Below are 20,509 nucleotides of genomic sequence, written 5' to 3' on the forward strand. Positions count from 1 at the left end.
ACAACAGTCTGACTCTTTACTAGATCTGCACGGCCTTCAGAATAAGTCCACATTCAGGGACCTCCGTAACCTGGTCAGCAAGTGTTTCCCTCTTTGGCTTCATGCGTTTGTTTCTTGGCCTCACTTTAATCACCACCCTGAAAGCTCCACTAGCCACGGCGACAGCCTCCACTGCCAAGCTTCTGCACATCGTCTGATCTGCCAAGAACACTAACTCCGGACTTCCCTGGCGGTGCAGTGGTTAAGAATCCACCTGCCAAGGCAGGGAACACGGGTTTGATCCCTGGTCCGGGAAGATCCCACATGATGCGGAGCAACTAAGCCCGTGCGCCACAACTACTGAGCCAGTGCTCTAAAGCCCACGTGCTGCAACTACTGAAGCCCGTGTACCTAGAGCCCGTGCTCTGCAACAATAAAAGCCACTGCAATGAGAAGCCCGCGCACCGCAACGAAGAGTAGCCCCTGCTCGCCACAACTAGAAAAAGCCTGAGTGCAGCAACGAAGACCCAACGCAGCCAAAAAAAAAAAAAAAGGACACTTAACTCTTTGCCCTTCAGATTTTACTTTTTCTGATAATCCTTTTCTGACCTCCTGAAACTAGGCCATATGCCCCTCCTGCGAGCCCCTGTAGCCCCCAATGGTAATCCCTACTGTAGCATTGATTTCTCTGCGTTGTTTTTCCTGTCCACTGGTACCTGCTCTATCACAAGACTGTGAACTTCTCAAGAACAAGGACCTGGTTAGGGTCACTGTTGTATCCTCAGTACTCGGCTTAGTGCCTGCCTGTGTAAAGCATTTAATAAATAATCAGTGAATCAATAAACCTTTATTGTTTGTGTCATACTCTTTAATACCTACTTATAAATGCCCTATATTGCTTTTATTTTCATATGTGTTAGCCTGATCTTTATAACCAGATTGCAAGTTTCTGGAAGATAGCAAATGTGCTCAGTACTTCTAAGTCAGAGGTTACTGACACAAAAACTGACACATTATTAAAAACTAACAATTATTCAGGGCTCAATGAATGTCAACAATCCAAAGATGTAGGTACTATTTTTCTCTCTCTCTCACCCTCCATATGAGGAAACTGAGTCAGGGAGTTTAGCAGCTTCCCTAAGATGACACAGCTAGTAAGCGACAGAGCTGGCATTTGAATCCTGACATTTGTGCCTGTATTCTCAACCCCTATAATCAGAGGCTGAGGAAACTTGGAATTACCGATGTTAAGTAATTTACCCAAGGTCATACTGTAGTTCTGGGACTGGGACCCAGGTCTTCCCAAAGCCTGCACTCTTAATTACACTGCTTCTTTTGCTTAAATAATCGTGCTAAAGCTCATACTGGGTGTTGATAAATTTTGAAAGCTGCAGATCCAGTTTACTGAGATTGGAGAATATTAAATTCCCTTCCAAAAGAAGCATAATTGTAGCTTACCGAGTTAATTTACCTTAAACATCGCCAGCCTAGTCTTACCAGCCAATTAAGTTTATGGTCTCTACTTCTCTCCCTTCAACGCTGAAGGCTGTTTTCCTCAATATGAAAGCCTTGTTTTCTAAGACTGGCCTCTAACTCAAAATCAGCTCTCATTCAGGAATTTACTCTTCCCTTTATTTCCCAAAACCAGTGATGTGATTGATGTTCCCAAGTTCCCTGCTCTCGTGGCCCCTCATCTCCCCAACATGGAATGTCTTGTTTCTGAAAGTAGCCTGTGATCCACAAGCCTTCTTGGCTGTTTTATTGTTTATCCTTAAAAAATTACTATTCTCTGTCAGCTTAGACTCTTTTCCTCACATACTCTGCTTTTTCCCTTTATTGCAAACATTTATTAACACTTAACTATGTACTAATATGGACATAATCTAACTCACTGAAGGCCATACTTTAGAAACGGCCTTGAAGTTTAGATCTTTTGACTGGACTATGATTTCCTTAACAAACTTCATAAAACCATCTCCTGCTCAGTTTGCAATTGTACACCCAAATATCTCTCAGCAAAATCTCAGTGGCCACTTCCACAGCACATAATATGGAGAGAATATCGGGAGTCAACTCATTAGACCTTACCACGAAGAATTTTTTACCAACACCTTGGCCCTTTTGCTGACAAAAGGATTCTTAAGCCTTTTGACAGCGTTATGGCTTCCTTAGAGCTCTTCTACGTTCAAAATGAACTGTCCAGCTTTCTTGGGAAATGCTCTGGAGGCTCTTTCCTGAATTAACTGTACAGCTTTGTCTCTCTGGATTAAGCACTGATTTCATATGAAACCAACAGTTAAACATCTCTGAAATAGTAAAATATGATTATATTTCACAACGTTGTCTTCAGGATATAAACAATCCAAAGTGACTATTTGGGTAGTGCTGTATCACATTATTATTGTAGTAATATTTTCAGAAGAAATCTGAAGTTTAGAATAACTATAGGCCATAAAATATGGACATATTGCACTAACACATGAAGCAAAGTTCAAATTTGTATTCTAAGGAAAAGACCAAAACATCACCAATGATGATGACAGGCACATCTCTGAACTTGATCTGATTTCCTTGAGGAAGGAAGGTACTGAACCGGTTATAACAGAATATGCCTTTGAAGGATTGAGCAACAAGTCCGTCATTCTCGAAAAAAATCAAATCATCCTGATAAATGTCTTAGTTATAAGGGAGAAAAAGCAGAGATGACTAGGCTGATAAAAATCTCCTCTGGCCTGTCTTATATCTCTTCCAGGCAGTGCTGTTCCTCAAAAGACACACGGCACAAAATATGGTTTTGCTGTTATATCAAAGTGTGTAAGTTAGGGAAGATAGCAGTTTTTTAAACAGAAAAATTAGATGATAACAGCAACAGGTAAAGAAGCTTTGGGCTTCTGAGGAGGAAGTCCTGGCACCCCTACATAGGCACAGTAGATAAACTGAAAACGGTACAAGTGCTGGTCTGAGTACAGCCTGTCTCTATTGTAATCAGAAGGAAGAGTATTACAATCCAGCAGAAGTAGCCGTTCAAAGTCTAAAGAGGAGCATTTCATCAGACAATAATTGAGCACTCACTGCATACAAAGGCAACAGATTAGGTGCTGAGGGATCCAAAAGAACCCCCTGCTTCTCTGAAATTAGAACTGTATTCTCATTTTCTCAAGCCAATGTATTTTATGTAATGAAACAAAATATGCATCATAGATCTCTTGCAGTGGTGTAAGAGTATTCAGGACCTGCAAGGAAAACTGTGCAAAGAACCTTCCCCTTCAGTCTTTTCCTTGTAGAAATATCCTACTGGTTCCCTGAAAATAGTGTAAGCTTTCTTTAGCAAGTGAAATACCACCCTGTTACTCTCTCCCTCTTACCCTGTTTCACTTTTTTTCATAACACTTAAGACCGCTTGACATTTTATAGATTTGTCATCTGTCTTTCTCAACTAGAATGTAAGCTTCATGAAGGCAGAGATTTCAAAATATTTTGTTCGCAGATATATTCTCAGTATCTCAGTATCCAGAACTATATCTAGGGCTTCCCTGGTGGTGCAGTGGTTAAGAATCCGCTTGCCAGTGCAGGGGACATGGGTTCGAGTCCTGGTCCGGGAAGATCCCACATGCTGTGGAGCAACTAAGCCCAAGCGCCACAACTACTGAGCCTGCGCTCTAGAGCCTGCGAGCCACAACTACTAAGACTGAATGCTACAACTACTGAAGCCCGTGCGCCTAGAGCCCGTGCTCCGCAACGAGAAGCCACCACAATGAGAAGGCCGCGTACCACAACAGAGTAGCCCCCACTCGCCACAACTAGAGAAAGCCCACACACAGCAACGAAGACCCAATGCAGCCAAAAATAAATAAATAAAATAAATTAAAAGAAAAAAAAAGAACTATATCTAGCATGTAGTTGTAGGAGGTTCTTAAAATTTTTGTAAAATTAATAAAAGCATTAAAAAGACACCTGAATATTATGTTAGAATTATTAAGTTATAAAATTTTGGCGTATCTGTGTATATATGTGTGGGTGTGAGAGTAAATTTACAGACTCCATATGGTGTGATTCCCAGTGGACACCAAGTCAGGAGTCAGAGGATCACAAGCTTGTGTGGGGAGTTAGGAGAGTGATTGCAAAAACAAAGCAACATGTCTTATTTAATGGATGGAAGGAATCAAACATTGTCAGCAAACGTCTCCAAAGAGTAAACTAAATGTATCTTTCTGTCCTTTCCATGTCTGAAATCTGAGTGTAGTGAATCCAAATTCACTTCAGATTAGTTGGTTTGACATTAGCTTTCTTCCTTGAGAAAACTTTTGACATTTATGTAGTAAAGTTTTCTTCTTTTCCCTCCTCCCTAAATTACTGCCTGCAAGATGCAAGCCCTCAGATCCAAACAGTATCCCATTTCTATTCTGAGATTTGCCTGAGTCACAAGGTAATCTTGGCAAATCACTCTGCTCTATCTCTTAGTTTACTGAGGCTGCCTGGGAACTGGAGCTGTCAGCCAAACAGGAAGAGAGCTGTGTTGCCTAACTCCAGAAGGTCTCAGTCCTATGGATGTGGTGAGGTTTAATGATGGATATAAACGGCTGCAGATGGAATTCCCACAGGGTGGGGGTGGCGGGGGGGGGGGAAGGCAAACATTTTACTTCCTCTATAGGAACTCAGGGCTGGTAGAAAGGCCAGACTATTAAATATAGCTGAGCAGATATCTCAATGTGTCTGCAAGACATGTGTTTCCAACTAAAAAGACCCCTTCTGTATTCCTACTTATTCCTACTATATATGACACCCCAAACCCCAAATATAAGCAAAGGTATGTGACTGATCTGACCCTGGCAAAGTTACACTGTTTAAAAAAAAAAAGAGTCAGTGTTTATAAACACGTATAAACTACAAAGGCCCTTTTTCAAGAATGGGTATAAAGAGCTGCTTCCACCTGGATGCTCTGATTTGTGCCCCATCCACGGTCTCAAGTTCCTCCTGGTTGTGTAGCTAGCATGTTCTCCCTAAGTGGTTCTGCCTTAGTCACTGTGATTCTAAACTCCCTGCCCCCACCCCCACCCCCAGTGATGCCTCTTGACAAAATTATTCTTTCTGTACTCACACAAATGGAAACAGAAGAGATGAAAGGCCCCGGGGATGCAGACAGTGCAGGTCTCAAGCTGAACCACTGCTAAGCACAACCTGAACTTTTCTGCCTCTCTTCGCTTGGCTGAGTTCCTCTCCTGACTCAGGGTAGAGTGATGAGCCTGGTATAGGAGGCTTAGGACCCAGGGGGCGCCTTTCAGCCGAGAGAAAAAAAAAAAAAAAACAAAAACCACCTCGCTGCAGCAAGCTGGCTGGGAAGCTCCCAGTTCTAAAGAGAGGCTGTTTACCAGAAGAGCATAACAAGGGCAGGTCTGACTGCAAGGCTGGGAACGGGAGGCAGAGCCGCCGCCAAGGGGACCCCGGTTGGACTCTGGTTGGTCAGTCACCTGCAGGACGAAGGAGGTGAGGATGCTGTTGGCCTGGCTGCAAACAATCCTCGTCGTCAGCAACATGCTCCTGGCAAAAGCCTATGGATCTGGAGGTGAGATTACTGTCTTTCCTTTCTGCAGTAACTTAATGAAGCAGAAAGGGTAGAGCTCCCTATTTCCCAAGCAGGAAGGAAGATGACAGGAAACGAAGCTTTTAGCAGGTTCCTGTTGTCCCATGAAAGCCTTTTTTTTTTTTTTCCCCTTTCTCCTTTCCCTGCCAGGAGCTTGCAGCTCCATCTTTGCCATTAAGAACAAAGGCAAGTAGCCACTTTCTCTTTCCTTTTCCTTGCCTGTGGCTCATGAGTGGATGGAACTTGGGGGTTCATCTCCCCTACTCCTAAGTACTGTTCTTTTCAGGGGCTTTGCACGGTGTCACCAGAGCGCAGGCCCTCCTCCCTCAGCCCCTTCCTGCGGCTCTCCTGCTGAGGCGAGTGGGAGTTTGGAGTCACATCCAGGCAGCGATGAGGCTGGTTCCCTCTGTCTGAGGCTCTCTTTTCCGTGACTGAATCAAGGCTTTTGTAGAATTCTCTTGGGAGGGAGTGTTGCCTGTGGAAGTGTGGCCACATCCGCAGAGAAGGGAACACAAGAGTTTATGTAACATGGAATGACAACACAGGGATGGATTTCGGGTCCGGCTGCCCACCGACCGAAAACTCCCATCGTCTCCAGAGAGAGACCTGAACCCAGGGCTCCCCAGCACCCTCCTGCAAACTGGCCACAAGTTCCAGAGCGACAACCCCTTGGGTTGTGCGGTGCTTTGCGGCTTACCAAAGAGAAAGAAAAGAAAAAAAGCTAATACTGAGCGTTGGGGGCCGGGCACCGGGCACCGGCTGGGGGCTCTTCACGCGCTCTCCCTCCCTTCTCTTTCCGGCCTCACAACCCTGCGAGGCAGACGGGGTTTTCCACGTGAGGGCAGCGTCTCCCAGCTGGGGTGGGCCCGGGCTCCCCTGCCCGCCACTCAGTGTCCTGTCCGGGGGACTCCTCTTCCTCACAGGCTGCTTCTGGGACAACGGCCACCTGTACCGGGCTGACCAGCCGTCTCCCGCACCGGGCCTCCTCTGTCTCAACTGGCTGGACGCGCAGAGCGGCCCGGTATCTGCCCCCGAGTCGGGTGAGTGCCTGTCCCGCGAGGCGGGCCTCGGGCGGGCGGGCGGCGGCTGCGTCCCGGCCCCGGCCCATGGCGCCTTCTTTCCCCTCCCAGGCGCCGGCAACCATAGCTACTGCCGGAACCCGGACCAGGACCCACGTGGGCCCTGGTGCTACGTCAGCGGCGAGGCCGGGTCTCCCGAGAAGCGGCCTTGCAAGGACCTGCGCTGCCCAGGTACCCGCTCGGGACCCCGCGCCCAGGGGGGGGGCCAGAGAGCCGGCAGCGCACGTGCGGCCGCGCGACGCCGGCCGGCCCCGCCCCGCCCCTCGCCGTCCGATTGGCCAGGGCTGTCTCCAGGCCGCGGGGCCCGAAGCCCATTGGCCAGCGCCGCCGCCTGGAATGAGCTCATCCTCCGCGAGCGCCTAGTAAACAACCGTGGGCCGCGAGGCCCGGCCCCTCGGCCGAGCTCCCTGCCCCATGCTTCGCCTGGGGAGCCGCAGAGTCGCGCGTCCCGGGTCCACGCCCTTAGTGAGACCTTGGGCGTTTACGGACCTCTTGTGGAGCGTCTGCTGTGTGCTAGGCACTCAGCTCACAGCACCCCCGCCATCCCCAAGAACCAGTTTGGGGGATCTGAGCCTCAAAGAGAAGTTCAGCGATTTACCAAAGGCAGTGACAGGGTCCAGGTTTGAATCCAAGTTTCTTAGACTCCATAGTGCATACTTGTGGCTCCCGGCGCAGCAAGACGATTCTCTAGGATTAAATGGGATATGTAAACATATAACATAGGGATTGGCATAAAGCTTGGGCTCAACAAACCTGAGCTGCTCAGAGGAGTCATGGATTGTTTCCTGGCATAGAGGGGGGACCCCTGGAGGAGGTGGCAGCTGAGCTGGACCTTGGAAGATGGCAAGGATTTGAGCATATGAAGACGTGGGAGGCAGGAGAGGCCCTTTCTCATAGCCTTCCCCTCACCTTGGCCTCGTCCCAGCTATGGTGCAGCCCTTAGGCCTGGTCTTGCCCCTAGGTCTTGAAATAAGTGCGTTCTAAGGTGGGCCCCCTCGTCTCCCCCCAGACTCAAGGCACTTTCTGATGAGAGCTGTTTCCCACTTCACCTCCAGAGACCACTTTCCAGGGCCTGCCAACCTCTACAACAGAAACCGAGGAGGTGTCTGAAGTGCCAGGAGGAGATGAGGTGCAGGTGTTTGCTCCTGCCAACACCCTGCCTGCCCAGAGCGAGGCCGCTGCCGTGCAGCCAGTGATTGGGATCAGCCAGCGGGTGCGGGTGAACTCCAAGGAGAAAAAGGACCTGGGAACCCTGGGTATGACTGCCCACCCCTGTCCTTGTGGGATTTATTGAGAAATGTTTGCTGATTATCTCTAGGGTGGAGATAATGGTATACCTTGTGTCCTGTCCTTGGCAGGCTACGTGCTGGGCGTTACCATGATGGTGATCATCATTGGCATTGGAGCTGGCATCGTCCTCGGTTACACCTACAAGAGGTCAGTAGCTTCTCTTCTGGGCTCTCTGAGAGAGGAGAGGAAGGTCCACAAAGTCAAAGCAGACTCCTTTGTGGCATTCTTACCCATAAAGGAAGTGAGGTGTTGGAAGAGGAAAACCAGCTCAAGATGTAGAGACTTGGTTCTAGTCTTTACCAGGTGACCTTGGACAAACCCTTTCCTTTGGTGCCTTTACTCCTCACCCCAAAGCCTCCTGAGGTAGGGGTTCTTGTTCCCCATTTTACAAGTGAGGAAGCCTTCATCAGAAAGGTGAAGTAAGCTTGCTCAAGGTTATACTGCCTGGGAGTGGCTGGATTCAAACCCAGCTCTTTTGACACCACATTCCCTGCTGTCTAATCCAGCATGCCTCGTGTGGAAGTGAGTGGCCCTGCAGAAATCAGGCTGGGCTCTCATTGCAGGGACCCTGAGATTGAATTCTTTCTGTGAGTTATAAAATTCTGGTACTAGAAAAAGTTCCCAGCCACTGCTTTTGCAGTTGGGGCTTGAATGTCCTGAGCCATAAGCAGTGGGATCTCCTTTAGGACAGGAGGAAGGAAGTGAGTAAGAGGATAGGGAGTCTGTTAGCTACTCTACACCACATATGAGAAAGCCAGAGAGGCTACCTGGGAAACTCAGGGACGTGACCTGTGGCTGGGACGGCAGAAGGAGGAATGCTTATTTTGAGAGGTCCCCTGAGATGCCATGTGGAAAAGGGTCTCAAAGCCAGTGACAGATGCATGATGATAAGCCAGAGTTATGCCCGTTTTTACAGCACTAGCTAACTCTGGGAAAATTATTTGCAAAATCTTGGGCAAAATCAGGGGATTTGACTTCTAGTCCAGAGTATGTGTGATGTTTCTTTTCTATGGTCTGGGAAGGCTTCCTATAAGGGAAGTGATGTGGTGGCCTGCATTTTCCAGTGGTGAAGACCATGTCTGAGCCCACAGCCCCAGTGGGTCACCCAGCATTAAATAAACTGAGGTGTCCTTAGGGCAATGTAGTCAGCCTCCTCATTTTACAGATGGAAAAGGGGAAGTGTTGGGTAAGAATAATAACAACAATAGCAGCAGTAGCGAACATTTACCAGAGGCCAGGCACTGCTTCAAATGATACGCACACTTTAACTCAATCTTCGCAATCACCCCTTATGAGGTAAATGCTGTTATTATCCCCAGTTTACAGATTAGGAAACTGAGACAAGAGAGGATATGTACCTTGCTTGAGGTCACACACCTAGCATTTGGTGGAGTTAAGTCTTAGCCCTGCCACTAACTAGCGATCTGTGTGACTTTGGGCAAGTTGCTTCTGTTTGCTACTCCAGGGCACTGCTGTAGCTGAGGATGCGACTGCCTGGCACATAGTAAGTGGTCAGTAAACCATAGCTATTTTTCTTTTCTGTAAAATGTGGGTACTGCACTAGCACTCTCTGGGCCCCAATGCTTCTCTGATCGTCTGTGATTCAGGAAGCACAGTTCAGAGAGGGGAAGTATTGACCTGAGAGTGTCTCCTGACTCCTAGTGCAAGGTTGCTGCCCTCAGTGGGATGGTTGACGTGGCAGGTCCAGAGGCACCTGCTTGTCATTTCACAGAGTCAGAGGAAATGATGGGGAGACCCTGGTTATAGTTCGTAGTCAGACCCAAACTGTGTTGGCTGAGTCTAGCTGTTGAAATATTTCCTCCTTCTTCAGCCACTGGATAGCAGTTGGCTCTCCTCCAATCCTGTGACAGTGTCCAGGCCTCCAGGTGCGTGAACTGACTGCTAAACGTCCTTAATTGCAAGCTCAGTTCTTAGGCCCAATGAGGAAGCCAAGCCTTTTTCTTCTAGATTTGTTCCTTCAGGCTGTCACAGGATTGCCCCAAGGCCTTGTGTTTATTTTCCTGTAAACTCAGGGCGAGGCACCAAGTCACCAGACTCCCCGTCACTAACCATCGGACCACCCCTTCCCTCGTCAAAAGTGCTCTGAGCACAGACTGTACAACAGGAAACCGCATGTGGGCTGGAGGCAAGCTCTCAGCCCCTATCTCTCCCCAGAGTCAGAAAACAGTGTTCTGGAAAGCGCTGTTGAGCGCAGGTCCTGCTGCTTCCCTGCACCTCCGTTTCTTGTTTCTTGTCTGTTCAGTGGGGCTGTATCCCCACTCCACACACACATACCCACCCCAGATTACCATTAAGTATTACGTGTAAACAGTAGAACACCAATCAGGTTAAATAACCACTAGCTGCCAGCATTTATTGCATGCTTTCTTAATAAGCGAGGCCCCACTGAATGCCCTTCCCTGATGATCATGCCCAAGCCTCAGGACCACACTAGAAGGACCACTTTTACACCGTTTTACAGTGAGAAGCTGAGAGCCAGGGAAGTTAAGTGCTGTGTCCAAGCTACACAGCCAATAAGGTGTGTCTAAGGATTGCCAGTTATCTCCCAAAAGTCCAGCGAGGCCCAGGAACTTCATGCCAATTTGCATTGGATTGCATAGGACAGTAGGAAAAATTGGAACTTTCAAAATAAAATAGCTGGGTTTAAAAGTTAAAAGAACCAGGATCTAGTTCTGGAACACCCAGTTCTGGGTGTGACAGTGGACAAGTCATTTACCTTCTCTGATCTCCTCATATGTAAAATAGGGGCAGGAGATTAGTGATGATACTCCCAGCTCTAACGTTGCCTAAAAAAAGACGATATTACCTGGTGGTGGCTGCAGGCAGTACTGAGTTCAAATCCCAAATCCACCATTTGCTTGAATAAATGATTAAACCTCTGTGCATCTGCCTTCCCATCTCTGAAACAGAGATCCTAATAGATGCCACATAGGTTTGTTGTGAGGATGAAATTAGTGTAGTTTGGGCAGACAGTTGGTGTTCCTAACCTTAGCTGCCTTGAGAAACTTGTCCTGAGCAGCAGTGTGGCACAGCACTGCTTCTGACTGAGAAGGGAGCAGTGGCTCAGAGTTACATAATAATTTGAAGGAACCCGTGTTACCTGAAGGAGGTCTCGGGTGCCTCCAATCAACCCCCCAAAGAGGATGTCAGACACAGGCAGCAGCTCCGTCCACACCTGCTCTCTCAGGCCAGCCGAGCTCCCGGTCCTGGCCCCAGAGCAGTCAGGATAGAATTACTGCAAGCCATGAGCCCCCCTATCCCCCTCCCCACAAAGGCCAGGGAGAGAGCTTTCCCCTGGCCGGGAGGAGCAGGCAGTACCAGGCTTCCTCTCAAGGGAGGCAGGGCAGCAAGTGGGGGCCGTGAGGGCTCAGCCTGGTGGGTCTTTGTCCTGGTTGTCTGGGCCACGAGGTTCAGGTGGCCAGTCTGCAGCTCCCTGCCCCTGCCACTGCCCCTGCAGCGTCTGTGCTCTGGCTCTGGAGGGAGTATTTATTTTCTGATACAAAGGCAAGGGAAAAACTGTAAGTCAACACCACTCTGCCTGCTTAAGAGAGGAGCTGAGTCAGTGAATAAGTCTTTTGTTCTTTCTTGGCTGCCAGACAACAGCCTGGCTGCCCCCCCTACCCCTAAAAGGTGGTAAGAAGGGGCTGAGCCGCCTGGTGGTCAGTGCAGCAGGCCTGCTGGCCTCTCTCAGACCTCAGAAGGGGCTGGGGGCAGCCACCGCACCTCCAGGACTCACAGGCACCATTAACAGGAGGCACGTGGGGTTGGGTGTGTTTTGAGGCTTCTAAATGGAAGAGACTGTCATCCAGATGAGTCCCAGCACCTGCTTCCTTCATTACCCTTGGCTGCTCTTCCAGCCCGGCTCTGCCCCATTAATCCAAATTGATTTTTCCCCCCTAAAGCAGCAGTACCCAACCTTTTTGGCACCAGGGACTGGTTTCATGGAAGACAGTTTTTCCACGGACGGGGGTGGAGGGGGGGGCCATGGTTCAGGCGGTAATGCGAGCGATGGGGAGCGGCAGATGAAGCTTCGGCTCATTTGCCCGCCGCTCACCTCCTGCTGTGTGGCCCAGTTCCTAACAGGCCACAGACCGATACCAGTCCACGGCCTGGGGGTTGGGGACCCCACCCCTGCCCTAAAGACTTGTGTATGATGCAGCCTGACCATTATCAACGGCTCGGCTGACCACAGCTGGATGCTTGATAAAGGAGGTAGCTGAGGAAAGCAGGGCTTTGGAGTCAGACTCCAAAGCCTCACTTTCTTCTATAAAATGTGGGTGATATTTGCAGTCTTGCAAAGTTGGGTGGAAAGTGAACCAAGATGGTACATGTATAAAGTGTGTGGCATCCAGTAGGTGCATAGGTAGCTCTTCTCATGCTGGATGATGGGAAGGCCATTTCCTGGCACCTTAGTGGGTCCTCAGGAAGCATGAGTTCCTGCTTTCCCTCTTCCTCCAGCCCCTTAGATTTTGAAATTCAGGCCTGGCCCAAGACTCTTGGCAGATACTCTCCTTCTTTTGTAAATGGCCTTTTGGTCTTCTGCTGGCTTGGGGGCTCCCTTAATAAAATTAAACCGAGACCTTCCAAGTTTCTCCCTACATGGGCAGACTTGAAGAATCTAGCATTTTTTTTATTACAGAGGTAGGTGTTTTCTTCCATGCGGCGGCAGCTGTAATCAATGGGCAGTGCCCAGGGGCAAAGTGAATCTCAGGCTGTGAGTGGGAATGCACTTGGTCCAGACAGCCCTGTCCTCATGGCCCTCCATGGCCCCTCTGGGTGCTCTGGGAGGTCCTCTGCTGCGGGGGTTGGTGGTGTCCAGTACAGAGCCTGATGAGGATGGGTAGGAGCTGCAGGCTTACACATTCAGAAACTTGGCCACCCAGGGTGAGTCAGGGAGATGAGCTTACAGGTTTGCCTTCTGTGACCTTACAGTGAGAAATAGGGAGTCAGGGCACATGTCATGTGTGGGATCTCACAGAATGTTAGGGTCCGTGTAGGTTAACAAGTCCAACTCCCTGTTTTACAGATGATGAAATGAAGGCCCCAAGAGAAGGGGAGTGGCTGAGGTCACACAAATAATACTCACCTTGGCTGGTCAGTAGGAGAGTTCCCTTGGGAACCCAGATTAAGATAACGTTGCTTGGTGAGTCAAGTCGTTTTCAGGGCAAATCATAACAGCCTCCTATGAGTTTTACAGCAGTTCCACTGTTTTTGAAATGCTTTCCCATCCATTATCTTATTTGGAGGCAGATATTATCCCCATTTCACAGATGAAGAAACCAAGGCTCCCCGAGGCCAAGTGTCACACAGCCAAGGCTGGGCTGCTCCAAGTACAGACAACTGGTTTATTTAAAGACAGTTGTGAGGTACCTGTGCCAGCTTTTCCCTGTCCAGCCCCTGCTGTTTTCTCAGTGTTACTCTCCTCTCTGGACACTTTTGTCATCGCACCTCACATGGTGATGGCTGTGTAATCCATCTGATCTTGGCCGTCTCCCCAGGGAGTCTGAAGCAGGCCTGTGTTGCTGCACCAAGCCATCCATTGGCTACTTGTTTCAAGGCCTCTTTGGGGTGGGCTCCTTCCGGAAAGATTTCCTCTGACAGCTGAGCCCACGTATCTAGTTGCTGTGTCAGACGATGCTGACCTGCGTGCTGGGGGCTGGTTCTGGTGTGCAGTGCGCTAGGCACACACCAAGCCCTTTGGCTTGCAGTGGGGGTGGCCTGGTCCCGTGGGTTGGGCAGAACATGTGCAGCTGGAAGACTGGGTGTGTGAGTCTCTGCCTCACTATTTCTTTGGGGGTGACCCTGATCGGGTCAGAACTTCTGTTGAGCATCAGCCTGAGTCTGACAGACTTGGGTTTGAGCCCACCATGTCATTCAGAGAGTTCAGTTTCTCTGGACTTATTTCCTCATCTATAAAATGAATGATAAGACCCAATTGTTAGGGTTCCGAATGAAGTGAGATAACGCTCGTAAAGCTCTTAGCATGAAGCGAGCACTTCATGTGTGTGAAATGGGGCAATATCAGGGCCTGATTGGGTCACTGAGCACCATGAGAATTGGAAGGCGTGTGAAAACTCAGGGTCCCATGGTCATTGTCTCCCATTGACCTGAGCAGCCCTCAGAGTCCTTTTTGGCCCCTGCATGGTCCCTGTTTCTAGCCAGGGCTCACAGCTTCTGGAAATTTTGGATAAGATGTCTCAGAACAGGATGGTCAGGTCAGTTTTCTGGACAATTTTATAGGTGAGGGCTGAAAATTCTCTGGGTCTTGTGGCACCTTGGGCTGAAAAAGCAAAACTCCACCTTGCTGTAAGAGTCTCTTTCCTACACAGTATCTTCATTGAGCCCCACTGCAGCTGTGTGAGGTTCATGCAGATGAGGTTTAGGGGCTCCTTGCTGAGTTAAGGCAGTCTGGCAGAACAGAAATCTAGGCCATGAGCCACTGACTGGCTGTGACCATGGCCAGCCCCTGCCCCTGCTGGGCCTCAAGATGCCACCTTAGGAGCAGAGCCATGCAGGAGGCAGAGCCTGAACGCTTCCCTCTTCTCCTGCCAGGGGCAAGGACCTGAAAGAGCAGCATGAGCGGAAGGTGTGTGAGAGGGAGATGCAACGAATCACCCTGCCCTTGTCTGCCTTCACCAACCCCAACTGTGAGATCGTGGATGAGAAGACCATTGTGGTCCACGCCAGCCAGACTCCAGTTGACCTTCAGGAGGGCAGTGCCCCCCTCATGGGCCAGGCGGGCACTCCAGGCGCCTGAGCCCCCCATGGTGGGCAGGAGCCCATGCAGACAGTGGTGCAGGACCGCCTACCCACCTACAGCTGGGAGGATCTACACTTTTTGTTGTGGCTAAAAACCCCCACTTATTTTTTTGGTTTGTTTTTGGTGAATCCTAAGACAAGCAGGTGGTACTGTGGGCTGAGGGTGAGGCTGGGTGGGGTCCTACCAATGCTGTTTCTCCATCCCATGGAGCAGGATTTTGCCCGTGGATGGAGGCAGCGGCAGTCCCCACAGCAGTGCTGCCAACAGGGCCTTCCAGTGCCCCGGAACTGAACCAGGGGTGGACAAGGAGCTCCCCCAGCTCCTCTGTGCTTTATTGTCCAAGATGGCCTCAGCCTCTGCCTCCCCATGTGTTCTCCTTGGGCTTGAGTGGTGCACGCTGTTATTCACAGTTCAGGTCATGTAGGTTGAGAGGCAGTATTTAAAAAAGATATTTAGTTTTTTAAATATTTGGGATGCAATTCCCTGCAGACCTCTGAGAAATGGAAATAAGTCTGTACGAAAGTCAGAACTGTGGGTTGAGAACGGGATCTAGGCGGGGGGGCTGCTGGCAGTGATGTGCCTTGACAACCGTGGGCTGGGCCCAGGGACTCTTCCTGTTTTGAAAGTAAAGGAAGGGAAGAAGCGCACTGAACATTCCACTTAGGAAGAGGGTAAAGAAGTATCTGCAGCTGCCTCAGGCCACAGGACCCGAGTGGACCTGGGGTGTCCCAGACGGTCTCTCTTCGGGGTGGATAGTGACCTTTCATTCTTCAGGGGTGAGACAGCAGCCAGCTAACCTACGGGAATGACACTGTGGGTGAGGCCTTGTGAACTGCTTCTGAGAGGTTAACCTGGAAACCCACTCGGAGGCAGGGTGATGGAGGGGGCTTCAGGACTTGGCACCTGCCTCGGCCCAAATCTGCAGGTGGCTCTGTAGCCTCCAGGCCAGCGCCTTCCTGTGGGGTCAATAGGGCGAGGGCCACGACCCCTAACTTGTAAAATAATCATAGAACCATTGAGGGACCTTAGGGTGCCCGAAGCCTTTTGGACAGAGGGGCCAGAAGTGGAAACTGACATTCAGGGTCACAGAAGAAGCTACCAGCACGGCCAGCCCTGAGGCCCTGATATCACGCTCGGAGGCCTTAGCACTGCTTTCCGTCCACAGAGCTTCCTTCCCAAAGCCCTGCCACTGCCTCACATGGAGAGGGGTTAGTGGGGCCCAGTCTCTCCGGCAGGCTGTTCCTGGAAGTGATTTGCTGAGGGGACCTAGGCCTCAGGGGGTCCCTTGTTGGTAGAGATGCAGAAGAGAACATTACTGGTTTCTACTTTTCTATAAAAGCATTTCTCTGTGTACATGTTTTATATACCTCATTCTGACACCTGCCTATAAAGTGCAGGAAATTGCTCTGCATTCGACTTATATAAATTAAAAAAAAAGGACGACTCCATATTGCCAAGTTTTTGTGGGGTATCAGGACCCTCCTCCCAAAAGTTGGGAAGTTTTTGGTTACCTTGTCAACACCTGCATGGCAAGCTCTGGCTCTCTGTCCTTCACTCGGGCCCTGCACCTAGGAGGCAGCAGCAGCTGGATGGTTGGGAACTGCAGCCTCCGTGTTTGGGCGTCGCAATCAGGAGCTTTTCAGGTCGAAGTTGCAGGGAAGATGGTATGTGGCATCCCAAAGGAGGCTGGTCACTGCAAATCCTCTTCCCGTCAGCATTCTTTCCGAGGTGGAGATAGTTAAAACGAACATCCAGGCAGCCCCTGGCAGGGGCTGGAGACGGGGTGGTGGGTGGTGGTGCTGTAGCAGCCGAAGGAGGGATAGGTGTGCAGATGGGGGAAGAGTCTCCAGGCTCCCAGGAGCAGCTCTGGGCTGTGGAAGGTCCCTGCGGGGGTGGCTCCTAGGGCTCCAGAAGAAGCTACCAATGGGAGTTCGTTGGGTTTTTTAGCAGGGACTTAGCAGTAGGTTCTCAGCCTCTAGGAACACTTAGGGTGGCCTCTACCCATACTCAGACACTGCTCTATACTTCTAGAAGCAAGGGGCACCCTAGAGCATCAGTTTTTCCAGGAAGCAGATCCTGCCCTTCAGTTGGACTCCAGCTTTTGGAGAAATCACCTTTGGGTACGTGGATGCCTAGTGTGCCCGGGATCCTACAAAGCCAGATCGCAACATCTTGCCCAGCCGTCACCCTCCACGACAGACCCCATGTGCAGAAGCAAGAAACAGGTCTCCCCCTGAGTACTTGCAGGGAAACACCAGGGGTGGGGGTGACTTGCATGCATTTCTTCCTTTAATGAAGGTGGCACCCAGCCCTGCAGAGGACTCCAGGATAGCCTGGCTATGGGAGCGCACGCATGTCAGAGGGCGGCAGCGTATGGCCCTGAAGGGATGACTCAGGCAGGAGGTGGGAGTCAGACCTGCTACAAGGCTGGGGCTGCCTTAGGTGGGTCGTGCATGTTCTCTGGAGCAGGCTGGTGTCTGTGTAAGGAGGGGAATCAGAGGTGGGGGGCACGAGAAGTCCCTGCCGAGGGGTCAAAGTGGCCAGCACACCCTCCACGTGCATCTCCCTGAACCAGGCCGCAAGTCACTCTCTCACTCTCAGCATGGTCGGTTATGTTAACTGCTTAATTTATTTGGTCTGCTCAATGGCCCCGCTTGGGCCCACTCCCCCACACTTGTGGGGACCACTGAGGCACCACCAGCCACACAATGCTGGCCTTCCCGCTGCCGGGAGCCCAGGGCTCGACCCTACAGCAAACCTGCACACTCCACACTTAAGTATGGTCTAGACAGCAAGGAAACTCTGGCCAGAGGTGACATCTAGTCCCACAACTCATCAGGTCTATGTACAGCGTTTCACATAACACCCCACAGATATAACAAGATAGTCTGAACAGCAACCGTTCTCCTGCATCACTCCCACCCACCTCCTCCCCCCCCAATATAACCACCATTGCAGTAAGATCCCAAACCCACTCCTAATCTGTTAAATATGGTGCAAGGTCCCACTTATGGGGAGGCAAATCTACTTGTATTCAAGACCCCCACCCCAGCTCTGGAAGCCAGGGTAGAGGGTGTCCCCTGGGCTTTTCAGCACCCACAGCTGTGAGCTGTGGCTCAGGAGACTGGGGCCAGGAGCTCATGAGCTGGGCCAGCCAACATGGGAGGTAGAAGCCAGAAAGCCCGGCTCGGGGAGATGTCCCCCGCAGCACCTCCGCTCTGGGACTCTGCCACCACATCTTGCCACCCAAGCTGCTGCCTGGATCAGGCACAGTGAGGGGTGAGCATCGGCTGCCACGAGGACAAGGCTGGGAGACTGCTGAGATTCCCAGCACCCCGCCCCATACACTGGGCCTGCGACCAGCCACACTGTCCTCCAGAACCCACCTAGCAAAATCCCAGGCTCCTGAGGTGCCTACCAGGGTGTGAGTGACAGCAGCCAGGATACTAGAGCTTTCTAGCAGGCAGGGCCTCTTTCCTTCCAGCCCCAGCCTCTTCCTGCACTTGTGGCTGACTGCTTGTGGGAGGCAGAAAGGAAGTTCCCAGCCAGTCTCCAGCCGCTCAGTTTGAGAACACGGGGGGAAGCTCCCCCTCGAGCTGATGTGGCCCCTGGGCCCGGGAGGTGAACAGAAACCAGCCCTTCCCCTGACTCCTGGCCGGACACACTACAAACCGACTAAGGGACCCTTCAAAACCTACTCCCTTGACCCTGCCCAGGGGAGGGCAGGATGTGGCGTGGAAGGGGGTAGCACCACTGTCACTTCACATCCTTGGATGGCCGCTCACTCCGCCACGCTCTCATGAGAAGTCCTTCTGCACCAGCTGGATCAGAGGCTTCAGAGCCCACAGGCAGGTGCACCTGGGATCCTGCCCAGCAGGTCCAGGTCACAATGATTAGTGTAAGCAAGAGCCTCCCGGAATCCACTGCCAGGGAGTTCCCGAGTGGTCATGAGTAACAGATTCCTCCTGGCACGGGGACCAGGCTTTTTTTTTGTTTGTTAGTTTGTTTTCTTCTTCACAGCTTTCAGGCGAGTGTTGGATTTACAGACAGTAACCAGGCCCCAGAACCTGTGGAGGTGGCTTCCCTGGTGCTGCACCCGCTCGCCTCCTGGGGAGGTAGTAGGGATGGCTGGTTCTGCTTCTAAACAAGCTGCCAATCCACAGGAAGCGCGGAAGGCCCTGCCCACAGCAGGGATGGGGCGCAGAGGGGGCAGTGCTGGCTGTGGAACGCCCCCCCGCAGGGGGCTGGGCCGGGGCTAGGGGGGCGAGTCCCGGGTCAGGCCATATTGCACTGTCACTGTGTGGTCCAGCTCCTCCAGCTCTGCAGGCAGTGGGATGCCCAGGTCCCCAAGGTACAGGGAGAGGGCCTCAAAGGAGTCCTCCAATTTGGAGAATGCTGGTCTAGAAAGAAAAGGAGTTGGAGACAGGTGAGATACGGGGGTGGTGGCGGGGGGAGAGAAAGGGTGGCACAGAAGGCACCCAGGCCTGCGGCTCCACTGCTTCCTGGGTGTCTGACCTTGGGCAAGCCCCTTAACCTTGGTGTACCTCTGTGGGAAACAGGGGTCATGTAACTGCGTAGGATGTTGCTGTAAAGATGAGAGAGAATAACACTGGGAGAAGGCTGGTCTGGCAGCTCAAAAAAAGCAAGTCCAGGAGAAAAAAAGCCCATCCCACGTCTTGGAGAAAATGCAACCATCACAGGTGGGACTGGACTAAGTACCCTTTTAAAGATCCTTTCCAGTTCTCAGACTGTTTCCACATCAATGGATCTGCCCCGGGAGGGGCATTTCATAGACTCTGGTAGCCCTTCCCAAGGAGTAAAGCAAACGCCTGGCTCCTAGTGCCCTGGAGACAGCTCAGCTGCCCTGGAACCCGACACCTCAGGCTTACTCTCCCGCCTCCTCCTTGATTCTGCTTAGATATCTTGTCACCTTCTTGGCAAGGCCTACTCTGTATAACTTGCACCCTAAACAATCCTTTCCTCGGCTTGACCCCTTTTTCCATAGCATCTGTCACTTCCTCATATGCAACACAGTTTGTCATATCTATTGTTTATCACTTCCCCTTGTTAGAATGTGAGTCCCCGGAGGGCAGGCCCCTTGGTTTTGTTCACTGCAGCATCCCAGAGCTTACGAACGCAGCGTCTGGCACTCAGTAATATTGTCTGAATTAAACAGACATTTACAATGACTGAGAAGGGATATTAGCAAACGAATATTGTGTGGCTTAACATTTTCTCCTCATGCTCTTGTTCTGGTGTGACTGAAGGATTTTGGTCCTTTGGTCCATGAAGGAACAAGATTCAGAGCCTCCCACCAGCAAATCCCAAGTCTAAAGTGGATCTTCGGAAATCATTTAAAAATAAAGGTTGGGGGCCTGCCTGGTGGCACAGCAGTTGAGAGTCCGCCTGCCGATGCAGGGGACATGGGTTCGAGCCCTGATCTGGGAAGATCCCACATGCCACAGAGCAACTGGGCCCGTAAGCCACAACTACTGAGCCTGCGCGTCTGGAGCCTGTGCTCCATAACAAGAGAGGCCACGACAGTGAGAGGCCCGTGCACTGCGATGAAGAGTGGCCCCCGCTTGCCACAACTAGAGAAAGCCCTTGCACAGAAACGAAGACCCAACACAGTCAAAAATAAAAATAAATAAATTAAAAGAAGGCTCAACATTAAAAAAAAATAATAAAAATAAAAAAACAAAATCAATGTAACTATTTAAAAAAATAAAAATAAAGGTTATGTGCCAACTGGTTATCTTGGGGGGGATGGAGCTGGGGAGTGGGGAGTGCTGAGGGGCA

General features: G+C 50.8%; 2 protein-coding genes and 1 long non-coding RNA gene across 15 annotated transcripts in view; 1 reads left to right on the forward strand and 2 right to left on the reverse strand.

Annotated features, from left to right (window-relative positions):
* The window catches only part of LOC113629668 (uncharacterized), a 35,906-nt gene extending 30,347 nt beyond the window's left edge, over nucleotides 1-5,559 (reverse strand). For 3 of the 4 annotated variants that reach the window (XR_003436654.1, XR_003436650.1, XR_003436653.1), the window contains exon 1: nucleotides 5,448-5,559. This is a non-coding gene — a long non-coding RNA (uncharacterized LOC113629668). Of the gene's footprint in view, nucleotides 1-5,077; nucleotides 5,324-5,447 lie in introns of those variants that run through there. The other variant, XR_003436652.1, reaches the window with a different exon arrangement.
* PIK3IP1 (phosphoinositide-3-kinase interacting protein 1) lies at nucleotides 5,331-20,122 on the forward strand. 5 transcript variants are annotated; one of them, XR_003436649.1, is made up of 7 exons: nucleotides 5,331-5,542; nucleotides 6,484-6,600; nucleotides 6,691-6,810; nucleotides 7,695-7,895; nucleotides 7,998-8,076; nucleotides 12,977-13,093; nucleotides 14,503-14,614. XR_003436649.1 is itself a non-coding variant. In XM_027124261.1 (6 exons), exons 1-6 carry the CDS (start codon nucleotides 5,470-5,472, stop codon nucleotides 20,106-20,108), a joined length of 696 nt encoding a protein of 231 aa, XP_026980062.1. In that variant the 5' UTR covers nucleotides 5,331-5,469; the 3' UTR covers nucleotides 20,109-20,122. The 5 variants fall into 5 exon arrangements, 4 of the variants coding, with proteins under 4 accessions (XP_026980062.1, XP_026980061.1, XP_026980064.1 ...); XM_027124261.1 differs by lacking the exons at nucleotides 12,977-13,093; nucleotides 14,503-14,614 and adding an exon at nucleotides 20,003-20,122; XM_027124260.1 differs by lacking the exon at nucleotides 12,977-13,093 and having other exon boundaries at nucleotides 14,503-16,147.
* LOC113629665 (E3 ubiquitin-protein ligase RNF185) overlaps nucleotides 17,316-20,509 on the reverse strand; it is an 88,113-nt gene continuing 84,919 nt past the window's right edge. For all 6 annotated transcript variants that reach the window (XM_027124248.1, XM_027124246.1, XM_027124247.1 and 3 more), the window contains one exon: nucleotides 17,316-19,110. In XM_027124248.1, coding sequence (XP_026980049.1) covers nucleotides 18,966-19,110 — 145 coding nt within the window. In that variant the 3' untranslated portion in view covers nucleotides 17,316-18,965. The remainder of the gene's footprint in view (nucleotides 19,111-20,509) is intronic.

This window comes from Aethalodelphis obliquidens, unplaced genomic scaffold, assembly GCF_003676395.1.
Source record: "Aethalodelphis obliquidens isolate GAN/ISIS:26980383/991018 unplaced genomic scaffold, ASM367639v1 scaffold28, whole genome shotgun sequence".
In the NCBI taxonomy this organism is placed as follows: Eukaryota; Metazoa; Chordata; class Mammalia; order Artiodactyla; family Delphinidae; genus Aethalodelphis; species Aethalodelphis obliquidens.